Consider the following 15,902-nt stretch of genomic DNA (forward strand, 5'->3'; position numbering starts at 1 on the left):
GTCTCTGCACAAGAGCTGAAGTGGAGGCACTGATCCTGCAGAATGCAGGGTGCTCACTTGCAGAGAAGCCATGGCTTTTTTTTTCATTAAAAAAACCTAATGAGACATTAGCCTCACCCTGAACTAATTTGGGACTGGATCCAGGGGGGGCTGGGTTGTCCCAAGTTGGTCTAAGGTGGCTTAGCCTGACTAAGGCTCCTTGAATTGGAGCATGGGTAAGCAAACTAAGGCCTGGGGGCCAAATCTGGCCCAATCGCCTTCTCAATCCGGCCCGCAGACGGTCCAGGAATCAGCATGTTTTTACATGAGCAGAATGTGTGCTTTTATTTAAAATGCATCTCTGGGTTATTTGTGGGGCATAGGAATTCGTTCATTTTCTCTTTTCAAAATATAGTCCGGCCCCCCCACAAGGTCTGAGGGACAGTGGACCGGCCCCCTGCTGAAAAAGTTTGCTGACCCCTGAATTGGAGCCATGGGGAGGGCCATAGCTATACACAGCTGCACTAGAAACCCCTTCTCTCTCCACACCCTTCCTCATAAAGCTGAGAGGAAGAATAAAAAGCCTCACTTTTATTTTGAATTTATTTATTTTTTAAATATTTTTTATTAAGGATTTTCTTGTTTTACAGAAGTGTAGTGCCTCATTATTTTTTTTCTTCTTCCATGTAACGTTTTTACAAATCCGTTTCATTTGTTGAGGCATTAGGGGGAGAAGAAAAAAGAAAGAAAAAAGAAAGGGGGTGGAGAGAGGGAAGATGGGTGGGGGTGGGGTCGGGTGGGGTGTTTCTATTATGTTTAATGTATGTAGAATTTGGTGTCAGCGTTGCTTGTGTTGTTCTCTTTTTTATTTTGAATTTAGTTTTTTTGTATTTCTTTTCCACAGTGAAAAGAGCCCAAAGTGGCTAACAAACATCTATTCACATAATTTAACATTTTTTGGGGGAAGTGGGACACATTTGTTACAAAACCTGCTACACAAGACTAAAAACAATTCAGTCAACAAGAAGTCCCAGCAAAGGAAGAATGGATACAGAAACGTGTGGAATATGCAGAAATGGCAAAACTCGCCAGAAGAGTAAGAAATCAAGATAACAAACTTTTTATAAAGGAATGGAAATGGTTTATTGAATATTTACAGATGAATTGTAAACGGATAAGAACACTGGCAGGATTATTGTAATAAACTGCAACTTCTTAAGTGTATATATTTAAAGAAGATGAATAAATGAGTAAATTAAGTTAATCTGGATATGCAGAAGATATTAAAAATAAATTTAAGGAACCGCAGAAAGAGGAGGAAGGAAGTCAAGTTTTGAAATGTCAAAATGATTGTAAAATCAGTGAAATGTATAAACCTGAAAAGTATAAATAATTAAAAAAACAAAAAACAAAAAATATTCAGTAAACATGAGGTAAATTTAATGTTACGGTAAAATATAGTCTTGATATATACCAAGTACAATGCAAAGTCAAAATTAACAGGCCAAAACAAGCCCTACTGCTGCCACAGCTTAAATAAAGCTCAGAAGAGGTGGGGTCTTCTGACCAGACTAGGTGATTTACAGCCTGGTCCCTCATCTCTCCTTCAGTCAAGTCTGAAAGCCACAAAAAGTAGGGGCAGGTGGAGGCAATGATGCTAAATAGTCTTCCCCAGCTGCTAGTGCTGATTTTACTGCACTGCTTTGAATCAAGGCCTTGGACAAAACAGAACCACAAGTCTCCTCCATTGGCCTAAAGGAAAGGATAACTTGCTAACATATAAAGAACAATGAAACCATCTGTTCGCGAATGCCAATGTATATCATTTATACAGCTACAGTTTTATAATTCGGAACGGACAAGAAAGAGCTAACCCAAGAATCATCTCTGTGTTTTCCAGCCCAGTATTTCCAAAGTAATTGATTGATGGTAAAGAAGACCTGGCCCTCACATATCAGTTGCAAGAGTTCAGCGAACACAAATTCGCTTCGACCATGCTTACCCATCAGAGGTATTAAAATTGATCCTGATGGATCGGCTTCCTAATTGAGTCAGACATAAATGCAAATGGCGTCCCGTCCAGTATGGAATAGACAGGTGGCTCACCCCCTTCCTCATCACCCAATGTGTAAGACGAACAAACGGAAACATTTGTGCAAAAGCTTCGTTATGTCCAAATAAGGGAAATCTGGGTGGGGGCAGTTGCAGCTGTTCCTTTGTTCATACCACATACAATGATTCCTCAGGGGCACCTTAATCTATGGATAAAATGAGGTATAATTTGAAAACCCAACCACATTTCTGTGAATCCTGAAATGTGTTCTTGGTCCAAAATATAGCAACTGAATAATAATAATAAAAAAATTTCCCCCTCCATTGTTCTCAGATATTATATTTAGCCTCCACCCCAGTTAAACACATTTTCTCAAGACAGACACTGAGATATTATTGTTCAAGAGGCATAAAACCAAGTAGAATTTCGTTTCCATTTACCTTCACATCAACTGGGGGTGGGGGTGTCAATGTGGTTGTGCTATGTTGGTGGCAGATGCCCAATGCTCCGTGTCATGAAATATGCAGGCAGCCCCTGGTACAAAGATCCTTGGAAACTGAAGAGCCTCGTGGGAAAGTTTGCTGCATGATCAGACTAGAGACTGCCACATTATAGTAGAACATCCATTTCATGCATCTGATGAAGCAGAGCTTATTCCACAACTTCTGTAAATGATATTTCCCATTGGGTCAATGCTTCTGAGAAAGTCATACAAAACTCAAAAGCTGTTGGTAACACACCAACCCAAGCTTGCCTAATAATAGATGTTCATTTTTTGCCTACTTGCCCATCTTCTGGGCAAGTGTCTACTTTACGTATTTCCATATTCCAATATAATTTTAAGTATTGAATAACTAGGTCTGGCGCAACAAGTCAACTGATCAGCAAGTATTTGGCCAAGGTGCTAGTGCAGACAAGAAACTAGCCTCAATCCCTGGTTCAGCATTGCGTGTGAACCTGAGTCTATGGTTAGACAAACACACCATGATAAATAAGCCAAAAACAAGTCTATGGTTTACTGTAACAGCCGAATGTGTGTGAGAACCACTGCAGTATTTGAAGCACGAAGTTAGTTTTCAACTACCATTTTCCTCAAGTTCAGGAAGGTGGATTCTATAAAAGGGCTGCTAACCTTTGGAGCCAGCATTCAGAAATTAACAGTTGCAGTTTATTTGCCTCACACAATGTCAGAGTTAGCTAATGTTCTCATCTTTAGCCAAGAGAGTAACTAAATCTTTTCCAAACTTCAGGAACATTCTATAAAAAAATGTTATATACCTGCAACTTCATTTTTAGCAGTTTATTTACCAAAAAGAAGTCATGTTGAAGAGGAGCAATATCCTTACAGTTCGAATTCTAATAGTAACAGAAAACTCATCCCCCTTTTAACTTCCAAATCACACCTACAATTAATCTCTAACAAGGACTGGGTTAGATACCAGTTTTTCTAGATATACAAAAGCTTGATTAGGAATCAATACCCTAAAATTCATTGTCCCTTTTCTCCATAAACCCTCACGGATTGTCTTGAATGTCATGTAGAAGACGACTAAACATACAATATAGAAAAATTACATTCCTAGATCAGTTTTGTCATACAAAAGTAATTCAAGTGTATATAAGTAATAAGTATTAGCAGCACTATAACTTTGGGAGGGTATTGTATGAGCACCTACAAAATTTATAAATAGAGCCCGTAGCCCCCCCCCCAAATAAGCAAGATTTTCCACACTATTGAGTTACAAACTTTAGCACCAATAAAAGGCTTGATGCAAAATAATTGCTTTACAAACAGCTCTATGCAATTCTAGCTATACTGCTTTCAGATCACAATGAATTTCCCTGTCAATTTATATACCTCCTGTCACTGCACGATTCATATACATTTCAACAATCGCTGCTGTTTCAGCAAAAAATTAGATTTCCCCTTCTGATTAATCATTTATTCTAAATATGCAAGAGACAGACCAACAGGTTCAATCTATAACAATAAGACTCTTGAGACTATTATTGAATACTTCTAGCAAGCATTGAGATGGGGACAGAATAAGAGGAACTTGGAACACAAAAATGGCAAAATTGTTGCACCACAGAAAACCAAATTCTGGGCTGCCCCACAGAACTGAGACATTTCAAAAGCTCTTGCAAATATCCATAGCCTAAGGATCCCTTTGCTAACTTCCATATATTCAGGCTTTCCTTGTTTAATGTCATTGCCATGGTGACATCCTTGAAATCTAATTCCACAGCCATTCATGTTGTGGTAACTCAGAGGTTCATTCAATGCCTGGAAGAAGACTGGATGCTAAGGCTCTAGCACAGCTTTTCAAAGAAGCTGAATGAAGGAAAAGTAAGGAAAAGTTAAGGGTGAATAGGGAAAGAATGTTTAGGAAAATACAGAACAATCCAAGTAAGTTCTGTAGTTCTGCCTCTTTCTGTGAAAGTCAAGAATGCTTTAGCACTAAATATTCTGAGAATGACCGGATCCATAACAAGCCATAATGATGTTTGCCCGTCAGGTATCAGCTACGCCATAGAAACACTGAAAACCACTGAACCTAACTTCCTGCAGCTAAATCAGAGTTGCCTACAGCAAAACAATCTATACACATTTATCCAAGCTCTGTTGGAAATGACCACAGAGATTTCCTTATGCATGAACAAATTGCCATTGTTCAACTGATTTAACGTTCAGAACCAACCTCCCTTGTATCTACATTTGTGTTTAAGGTGAGTAGGGCACAATAATCTCCAGAGGTTTAGGACTAAAATTCCCAAGATGCCTGGCCAAATGGGATTTGCTGACTGGGGTTCATGAGAACTGCAGCAAAAATAATAATAATACAGGGCATCAGGTTGGAGAGCACTGGACTTATGGACTTTCATGGACTGATTGGACGCAGAGGAATGATGGAAGGAACCAGCTGGGGAAGAAGAAGGCTCAGAGCCCTGGGAGTGGGACAACAACAAAGGGAGAAGACTGGGAAGTGGAGGTGTTGGAAGCTGAAGAGGTAACAGGGCTTATTTGAGCTGGGAATCTGTGAGAAGTCCGGAATCAGAGGTAGAATTTGAAACAGGAGGGTGGGAGGAGGGAGCCGGGAGCCCAAGAGGCAGAGATAAGTCAGGCTGGTCATGGGTGTCTCCCAACCTCCTGCTGCAAAAAACTCCCATCCCCCCTTGACTCCCAGAACCAGAAGAGATATGAAAAGGGCAGCGAAGAGGGCACCTGCATGCAGGCGCAGTCTCCAACTGACTGGAAAAAGCCCTGGAGTGGAGGGGACTTAGATGGCTGAGAGGAGGCTTGGACTTTCAGTCTCGGCAACTGACTTTCATGGAGTAAGGCCACAAGGAATGAGCTGCTTTGCTCATTAGGCTTGAAACTCAAACAAGTCTATGAAGATCATGTTTTTGCTAATGAAGAGTTAACTCCAACTCAGAACAGTGTGATTTACTGTTGGCTCGCTTTCTAACACTGTAGCGGGGAATGTTGGAAAGACTTGCCCTTCACTGCCAGCACACAAGCTTGTTCCACACTGTTTGTGGGTTCCCAGCCATCCTACCAAAATGCCCATGCATTGAAATACCCATGAGTCCATACCCGCTATTATACAATTAATGGGAGCATGTATTAAAGAATTCTGTTATCCTCAAAATTAGAGACATTAAAAAACCAAGAATGTTCAACCTATGACTTCACATAAAAAAATGGCACCAAATCTAGTTTACTACGAATTAGTAGCATTCATGGCATGAGAACCATTTCCCTGTGGTGTGATCAGCTACCATTACAACACGTCCCACAGGTGAGGCATAAGGATAAGTAAGTTGTGTGCAGGTTATAAGGACAGGTGAGTCACGTGACTGTGTGAGCCTTACCTATAGATTCAGTACCTAGGAGGGAAGCAAAATTGGTTCTAGTTATAAATCTAAGCATCTTTGGTCATGGACTACCCATGTGTATGTCCAACCACACTACCTGACGGCAACAAGCACTAAACCATATATCCTGTACTTCCTTCAGGTAGTATGAAATAGTATGAATACTGGTGAGTATGAATACTGGTGAGAACAGTATTAGGGAGCATTGCAACACCTCCTCTGAACAGAGAATGTTCCTGACACACAACATACATTTAAAGGGTATTTTTTCCTCCCAGAAAATCCTAGAAACTGTAGTTTGTGAAGGATGCGAGAAATTGCAGCTCCATGAGGATTTCCAGGATTATTTTTGGTGGGGAGGCTCTTGAAACATTTGATGTGTATGAAGCACTGGAAAGCAGCAAAATTTTCTTACTGCTTTTCAAGCAAGGAAGCTTTATAGAAGTCTCCAGGGAAATTCATTAGGAGACAAACAGGATGTTAATGTCAAATACATTTAAAAGTCATCATACCAAGAAGCTTACTGTCTAGAATATAATTAGATTGCTGTTTCAGCACCAAATCCTAGAGAGATTTAATTCCTATTGTATAAGTGTGGTACTCAGACCTCCAAATAGATTACATATACAAATCCCTTCTCCACTGAATGATCAATAGTCTGATGCAGAGGGCAAGTTCCATAAATAATGCTCAGGAAAAGAAACATCATTTGAATTCTCCATCTTGGATAAAACATCAGCAACTATTAATCTGATTTTTAAATGGCTTTCTTCCAGTTTTATACTGCTGGAAAATATTACTCAGTCATAACTGTATTAGGCGAGACTGAAGATATAGGCAGTGACTGTCCGATATGTGTGCAACCACACATTTCTGCATATCACCAAACCCGGAAGTGACCCAAAAATGGCAGGAAAGGGGGTGGAATGGGGTGGGGTGGAGCAGGATGGGGCAGCCTCACATGGGCCCTGCCAACACGAATGGGGGTCCAGAACGTAACCCCACACAAATTGGTTGCTCCCTGTACTGTATTGTAAAGGTAAAGGGACCCCTGACCGTTAAGTCCAGTCGCGGACGACTCTGGGGTTGCGACGCTCATCTCACTTTACTGGCCGAGGGAGCCAGTGTTTTGTCTGCAGGCAGTTTCTGGGTCATGTGGCCAGCATGACTAAGCCACTTCTGGCAAACCAGAGCAGCTCACGGAAACGCCGTTTACCTTCCCGCCAGAGCGGTACCTATTTATCTACTTGCACTTTGACATGCTTTTGAACTGCTAGGTGGGCAGGAGCAGGGACCGAGCAATGGGAGCTCACCCCATCGTGGGGATTCAAACTACCAACCTTCTGATCAGCAAGCCCTAGGCTCTGTGGTTTAGACCACAGCACCACCCGCGTCCCTGTGCCTGTACTGTAGTGCCACATTAAAATCCCCCATATGCAGCACAAGGTAAACACAAAAAAACACTAGAACATGCACTCTAGATCATTATAACAAATCATGCTGTTATTATGATGTTACAGGCAAGGTAGGACTGCATTTCAGGCAGATGTCAAGCAACTATTGCATAGGAACATGCTGGGGAGGAAATGGTTTTCCAATTACCACACCCATATTCTATGGAGGAAGAGTTAGCTTGTCAATTAAGTAAATACCCTGTGATCTGTCTGAATCAAGGAAAGCATTGCTAAGCTTGTGCATTATGTGTTTGTGCAGTGCTCTTGTGAGCTAATGGGATATTTCAAGTCCAGGTAAATGGAGACAAGGTTCTTAGTTGAGGCCTACAAGAGAGGTATTTTCATTTACTGGCTTCCTTAAGACTACGGAGGCTACAATCCTAAACAAACTTAAGTTCTGCTAATAGCTGCTAAACTTGCCGATAAAGCAAACATGGTTAAGATCAGCAATTCTACATTTATACTATTAATGACTCCAGCTTTCATGTTGGCCCTGTTACTTTATTTTTAAATAAACTACGTGGTGGTGAATTCAGATCAGCTTATCACCCATCTCAGTGATCTTTTCAAGCAGTGCTTATCACTACTAATCACTGACTGTTTACTTACTTTTACCATATCACTGGGGCACTGAAGTCACAAACCATTGCACAGTTACTATGGAGTCCCATTGAGCTAAGTGGTAGTTATTTCTCAGTAAGCATGATTGGGGTGTAAGAAACATTTCCAACATCTGTCATTTCCCTGCAGTTTATTCCCAACTCCCTTATCACCATCACTACTAGTAAAATATACAGAATGTGGAAGAACTAGGAGTACAGGAAAAAGGACAAGCCAGGAAGGGTTTGGAGAGACCCCTTAAATATGTAGAAAATTGTGAGCTAACTCAACACAATGAGTCTCGAGACTATTTACAGGAATTCATAAACACATATTAAAACAATAAAATAATAAAATTGCCACAGCCTATACCTGTATCAAATTATGCACCTTGCACAGTATAATTGCAGACTCATGAAGCACACATCATGCTATGCTGCTGATCCTATTATCTCTTGCTATCTGTGCTTAGGGACATGGGTGGCGCTGTGGGTTAAACCACAGAGCCTAGGACTTGCCAATCAGAAGGTCGGCGGTTCGAATCCCCACGATGGAGTGAGCTCCCATTGCTCGGTCCCAGCTCCTGCCAACCTAGCAGTTCGAAAGCACGTCAAAGTGCAAGTAGATAAATAGGTACCACTTCGACGGGAAGGTAAACGGCGTTTCCGTGCGCTGCTCTGGTTCGCCAGAAGCGGCTTAGTCATGCTGGCCACATGACCCAGAAGCTGTACACCGGCTCCCTCAGCCAATAAAGCGAGATGAGCACCGCAACCCCAGAGTTGGTCACAACTGGACCTAATGGTCAGGGGTCCCTTTGCCTTTTATCTGTGCTTAGAGCTGCAACAAGTTGAGAAATGGGGGAAATTATTTCTATGTTTTACAATAGTCACCACCAAACGACAGGCTTAATATTCTTACATTTCAGAACATGACAACATTAGCAAGAGTTTATATTTGCTAAAGGCATAATAGAGGCTGGAAAGATGGAGAACTGCCAGATGGATATTTCCAGTCTTAAAAATAAGAGTTTATGAATTTTTTTTTTAAACATGGAAGAGTAAAATATTTTCATATGTAGGACTGTGTGAAGCTCTTAAGTTAGGTCCTTTGTCTTGCAAGTTATAGCATGCAGATATACTTCTTTTGAGCTACCCTTGAACTCTTTGTTAGACAAGAATGAAAGCCACTAAATGAAGTTGACTGAATTCACCACAAGACACCAAGCTCAGTATTTTCTGCTGGGGAGTTCTCAGACAATTTCGGGATTCACATTTTTATTGCTTTCCAGAAAATTGGGCTCTTTAACTGGCTCCAAAGTTTGGCCCATTAAATAAATGGGGGGACCCAAGTGGTAGGAACACTGATGGGGCTTGGATGACTTTGCCCAACACCATCCTTCCGTTGGTGTAAAATTGAAATATTGATAAACTGTTTTTACAAAACACGACACACAACACTCACTGTGCTAACATGATGTAATGCCAGAGACAATGTTCCAGCTTTCCCAATTATTGCAACCCTGAAGCTATCATCTTGCACACAGACTATTCCAAAATAATTATGGGGTAGCGAGCAGTGTACCAGATATTCCTGTTGAGTGAAGCCTGAAAGCCCTGAAAAGCCTTCTGGCAAATAATCTAAGCAACTAATATCAAACTTCCCAGAACAACAGTCATTCACTGTTGTCATTCCCTAATGCAAGACAGTAGCTTCAAATTAAGACTTGGTGATGAACCACAGATTCAGCTAAAAGGTTTGCCATTTCCTCTGCGTCTTTGATCATGTACAACTTTTCAGGCAGTATGTTCCAAGTTAATCATAATCAAGCTTCTGCAACATTATCCAGGCATTTAAAATCTAAATGGTATCTTTGGTGGGTATTACACAGAAAAGAAATCAATGTTTGATTATACTTAAGAAGTTTCAGATGCCTATTTAAAAAACAAAACATTTGATACCTGCTGACCTGAATCACATATTGATTCCCCTACCCCTATATGTATATAATACATAGGAGTCCAAAAGAAACACAATTTCAGTTCCGATTCAACTGCTCTATCCAAATAGGTAAAAAGGTAAAGGACGTAGGACAGTTAAGTCCAGTCAAAGGCGACTCTGGGGTTGTGGTGCTCATCTCGCTTTCAGGCCAAAGGAGCCGGCGTTTGTCCACAGACAGCTTTCTGGGTCATGTGGCCAGCATGACTAAGCCACTTCTGGTGCAACGGGACACCGTGACAGAAGCCAGAGGGAGCAAAAACGCTGTTTACCTTCCTTCCACAGCGGTACCTATTCATCTACTCGCACTGGTGTGCTTTCGAACTGCTAGGCTGGCAGGAGCTGGGACAGAGCAACGGGAGCTCACCCTGTTGCAGAGATTCGAACCGCCAGCCTTCTGATCAGCAAGCCCAAGAGGCTCAGTGGTTTAGACCTCAGCGCCACCCGCGTACCTTGCTATTCAAATATCTAGTTTTATATCTCAAGGCCTCTTGGAATCCAATGAACTATGTGATCAATGCCTCTTTCATGTGTATCCACAGCAGTTCAGGAACTGTTTCCTCTTGTAGCATAGCCCCATAAAGGTCTGCTATGTAAATATTCATACTGGAATGCCAACTCAATGAATCTCTTTCATCTAACCACTGCCCCAATTCAACAACAAAACCCTGCGATACATTTCTATGTGTGGAAATACACTTTTGAAACTTGCGGGTTTCAAAAACATGTTGCAATACAACATGGGAAGGGGCTGTTCCAAACCCAAGTTAAAGTTCCTGATTGAAATATACAAGATTTCAGACATAACCAATGAAGCTCCTTGGATTGTATCTGAGATATACTGTTCCAATACTAGCAGCAGCAGCAGAAATATCATTAAAAGTATCCTATGTCATGGACCAAGCACGGTTGCCACATTAAAACCGTATCTTGTTAATTTCTATCGAGAAGGCTGGAATACTGCTTTGGTCTTATTTCTCACAACAGTTAAGTGCATAAGACAACAGGCCTGTCACACAATTAAAATTTGTTTCTTTTTCCAAGGAAAGGATTCTAAGCTTGCATGAGCCTAACTGTGATATTTGATCTGAATCGCAGTGCCTCTTCTTATGCCATATGTATTCATTCTATTATTCAAAAACGGTTTTGCTATGTGGCATCAGGAGCTGCTGTTAGAGATACAAATCAAAAGCCCTTTGAGATGAGGCAAGCTAGTTTCATGCTTCTCCAGAACACAAGCCATCACCTCAAAGTAGGAAAGAGCTGGTTACAGTGCGATGTTTCACTTTTTATATGCATACATTGTTCTCTTCATACACACAACACATTGGTGCAAACTCCGGGCGTCCCCTTGTTTGATAGATGGATAGCTCAGTTGGTTAGAGCGTGGTGCTGGCAATGCCAAGGTTGCAGGTTCAATACCTGTATGGGACAGCTGCATATTCCTGCAATTTGCAGGGGGTTGCACTAGATGACCCTCAGCTCTATGATTCTCTGTGATATCCCTGCCCAACAACCAGCTTATCTGAAAGGAGTGCTTCTCCCAAGACGTTCCTACTCACATGTTAAAATCTGCTGGTAATAATTTCCATTATTTGCGAGAATTTAGACACAGCCGGCCATATTCCGCCCCCCTCACAGGGAGACATCGCTACCTATAGAATCATAGAATCATAGAGCTGGAAGAGACCACAAGGGCCATCGAGTCCAACCCCCTGCCAAGCAGGAAACACCATCAGAGCACTCCTGACATATGGTTGTCAAGCCTCTGCTTAAAGACCTCCAAAGAAGGAGACTCCACCACACTCCTTGGCAGCAAATTCCACTGTCAAACAGCTCTTACTGTCAGGAAGTTCTTCCTAATGTTTACCTGATATTCTTATTAACTTTAAGAGAGCAGCTAAAACTTCTCTTTTTAGAAAAATGTTTGGATTGCTAGAATACCCGATTAAACCTATTTGTGTTTTTTTCGCTTGAATTTTAACTGACTTTGTATTGCCTTCTATTCTATTTTTTAAAATAATAATAATAAACTACTGTAGTAGGTGCATTCCAAGTATGCAGATATAAGAGGTTATCAGGGGTCAGCAAAATTTTTCAACAGGGGGCCAGTCCACTGTCCCTCAGGCCTTGTGGGGGGCCAGACTTTATTTGGGGGGGATGAACGAATTCCAATGCCCCACAAATAAGTAATAATAAAAATAAATTTTTATTTATACCCTGCCCTTCCCGGTTCAAAAACCAGGCTCAGGGCAGCTGACAACAAATTTCAAACACTTTAAAGCTTAATTATAAAAGCAGCATAAAATACAGTATAAAAACATGAATAACAAATTCAAAAATCAAAAATCAATTAGATAATCCCCAGGGCTAGCTGGCTGAATAACCCAGAGATGCATTTTAAATAAAAGGACACATTCTACTCATGTAAAAACACACTGATTCCCAGACCATCCGTGGGCCGGATTTAGAAGGTGATTGGGCCGGATTTGGCCCATGGGCCTTAGTTTGCCTACCCATGAGTTAAAGCATAAGTAGTATCCTAGTGACTGGACCAATTTATATGATACGTATACCAATGTTACAGAAGGGTATCCCATGTCGCAGCTGGTGATGCTGTGCCAAAGTTGGAAGGATGTTATAATTAACATTTTGACATCAATATTAAATATTTGACATCAATATTATATGATACGTATACGAATGTTACAGAAGGGTATCCCATGTCGCAGCTGGTGATGCTGTGCCAAAGTTGGAAGGATGTTATAATTAACATTTTGATATCAATATTAAAGACTGGGCTGTAATCATTTACACCTATGACCAATTAATTCCTGCCCCCCCCCCACTGTAGTCATCTATCAACAGTAAGTATGGCTACTGTAAGTACAATGCAATTCACCGATTTTAAGTACAAAAACCATCAACCTATAGCAATATGAGGCATTTCCTTGATATGACTATTGTCCAGTAACAGAGCCGGTGACACCCTCCAAGAGCCCTAAAGCAAATGCACATGAATTCAGTGACAACATTAATGTGACATCACCACATCACTTTGAAGAAAACGAATCCTTGCAGTATTCACTGAGTTTCATCCTCCAGCTCACTAGGCGTTGCCTTTTCATGCACAAGAAGCGCTGCCAAACTCACTTGCTATACAAGTATTACCAAACGTCAGTAACCAAAACCTCTGCATGTTCAATATCAAGATGTCGTTTAGCCTCATGAATGCTAAATAAGTGATAAGTTCTGGCAGAACAGTGAAAGCTAAATATGTTTCTTGCAGCATGATGTTCCAGCTAAAAGGCATCATTGTGATTGATTTCATTCGTTCTTTTATACAGCTCATTGTTTTTTGAACTATATCCTTATTTCATACAGTTGAAACCCAGATAAAGGCGGGGGGGGGGTCTGTGTATTTTGTAAATGCGTTGTTACTTCTATTAGAATTTTACGAAACAGAAAGGACTCAGGGGGCAGCATCTCAATGGGTTTCGCACTGTAGGATCACCCTTGTATTGGTGGGACAAGGTGATGGCTGTACAAGTTTAGGCAGAAACGATTGCTGCCATGTTTTAGCCAAGTAAATGACTAACACACTTACAATGCTCAGAATTCATCCCCCCCCCCCCCAAGTTTCATATACTTGGAAAGGTTAATTTCCAGGCATTTATAAACTGCTTGATATTTTTGAAACACCTCTTTGAACTGGATGTGTTAAGCCTGGATCGTCTAGTTCTCAGTTCTTGTACCTGTGTGAAGTTAAGGTTCGCTTACTGGTGCCCCTCACAGATGGCAAAGGTGTAAGAGTCTTACCAGACAACTTCAAAATCCCTGCCTCCTTCAGTTAACTATGGCACTATGGGGCACTAACCCCAAACCCTTTATTCATTCTTAGAGTGCTGCTTGATCAAACTGGACACACTACTCTCATATATGTCCTTGGGAATATTACTAGATTATTAAATGTGCCCATCTTTCCAACGAGAAAACTATTAACGTGGAAAAACTTATTTGATAATTTCCGAGGGAGGGGATGTGGCAAGTTCTCCGCAGCAGAACACGCAGGTTCTATTGTAAAGGCTTCATTAATTTTTTAGTGCCGGAGGATGATGTTGCAATTTTCCATCCCTGAGCAGAAAGCACGCATGAATTCACTGGCTGGTACTTCTTTACAATTGCAACTAGCCAATCCAGTTACAGTCCTGGGCTGGCTCACTGGCTGCAACAAAAGCCCCACAGACCCAGCACAGCAGTCTCTGGAATGCAATTCAGCACGAGCCAAAAAAGGGACAGCTTAAAAAACAAACAAACACTGCACACACACACTGCCCGTGCAATCGCTTAGTGTTTCAAATCCCAGGCAGGAATACATTCACCAAGCACCTTTTTTTAAGTCTTGCCACAGACCAGGCCTAAAAGTCTGGATTCTCCTTCCTCCCCTCGTCCACACCAGCACCAGTTTCTCGGACACAGCTGATGCACCATTAAACACCAGAGATTAAATATGCAGCATCCGAAGGAAAGCGAATTCCTCCGTGCAACAGCTGCAAGCAGAGAGAGCCCAGCTCTCGGGTCAGGCCAGCAGCTGAAGCTCGTGCAGGGAAGCCGGATCCCGCCAGCATCCCAGTCCGTCCTCGCTAACTTGGCGATCGGGCAGCAGTTTCCCAGATCCACCTATGGCGAAGCCCCTCTCCGGGACCAGCCAAGCCCTTCCTGGAATTAACCTGGCGGCCAACGGCCTCGGTCGGACTGCTGGCCCTCACAGCAGGCCGTTAGTTGGCGAGGCGGCGGCTCCCGGCTGCCTCCTCAGCTACCTGCCAGCCCCGCTCCAAATGCGAGGAGGGAGCGACGGGGGGGGGGGGGCTGCGAGCAACATGTCCCCCTCTCGGACCTCCTCGGGCCTGCGTCCCAGAGCCAGACCCCCGCCACTCTTTCCCCCCTCTCTCCCAGCGCCCCCGGCTCTATTTGCCCCACAAGAGATAGCAGGTAACAAAGAAAAGAGGGAGGGAAGGGGGGGTGTCGTCGAACAAGAAGCAACACCACGACGCCTTACCTGACAGCAACCCGGACGGAGCTCTCGTCTTGGCCGGCCGACATGGCTCAGAGCTGGGAGGCGCGGCGGGCTCGGGAGAAAGAGCGTGTCATTTAATTCGAATTGCGCACGGAAACCAAAGGTGAGAAGGGACGAGCGGCGGAGGCGGGAGCCGCTGTTCCGCGGGGAGGCGGCCCGAGGGAGCTGCGCGCCTCACCTCCGGCGCCTCCTCCACCTCCTCGTCTCTCCAGCCATTTTAGGTGACTGGCTGAATGAATAGGTAGCAGCCAAGCAGCGGCGGCGGCGGAGAGGGTTGACACTCCGCCCACCGCGGCGCGTTGCGCTCCCGGCCCCTCGAGGCGGAGCGGCGCTGGGTTTAGCCAGCCCTCCTGCCCTCCCTCCTGGCTCCGGGCCGCTGCCCCTTCGCAGCCCGCCTCCCCGACCAGCAGTCGCCTCGCTCTGCACCAGGCGCGCAGCTTGGCTGGCTGTCTCTCTGGCTGTGCCCGGGCGGCGGCGGCGGCGGCGGCAGCTTCAGGTTTTCTACAGCCGCAATGCGTACCCAAGCCCGCCCTCCCCGCTCGCCTCAGCAGCTCGCAGGCCCATCTCGGCCGAGGGCTCCCAGGGGGAGCCGCGCGCTTGCCTGCCTGCTTTTGCCGCTCGCGCGCGCTCCCTACGCAGCCGGCAGGCTCTTCCCGAGCGCGGAGCGAAGAGCGCGCGTTGCTTTCCCCTCAGCTGAAGCGTTTCCTCCGTCCCTGTCGTCGTTCGATTCGTCATTGTCGCCGGACCCTACATTTTCTAAGAATAACAACTTTATTATTTGTATCCCATATGAAAACATAATAAAATGTCAAACATTAAAAAACTTTCCTATACTGTACAGGGTTGCCAAAGGTTGTGTGGTTCT

General features: G+C 43.4%; 1 protein-coding gene across 16 annotated transcripts in view; it reads right to left on the reverse strand.

Annotated features, from left to right (window-relative positions):
• The window catches only part of KIF21A (kinesin family member 21A), a 99,198-nt gene extending 83,472 nt beyond the window's left edge, over positions 1-15,726 (reverse strand). For 8 of the 16 annotated variants that reach the window (XM_083701279.1, XM_083701276.1, XM_083701286.1 and 5 more), the window contains exon 1: positions 15,020-15,726. In XM_083701279.1, the coding sequence (XP_083557405.1) occupies positions 15,020-15,063 (44 nt within the window). In that variant the 5' untranslated portion in view covers positions 15,064-15,726. The remainder of the gene's footprint in view (positions 1-15,019) is intronic. The other 8 variants (XM_083701277.1, XM_083701273.1, XM_083701284.1 and 5 more) reach the window with 1 other exon arrangement.
• Between the last annotated feature and the right edge of the window lie 176 nt (positions 15,727-15,902).

This window comes from Podarcis gaigeae, assembly GCF_964106915.1.
Source record: "Podarcis gaigeae genome assembly, chromosome: 10".
Classification (NCBI taxonomy): domain Eukaryota; kingdom Metazoa; phylum Chordata; class Lepidosauria; order Squamata; family Lacertidae; genus Podarcis; species Podarcis gaigeae.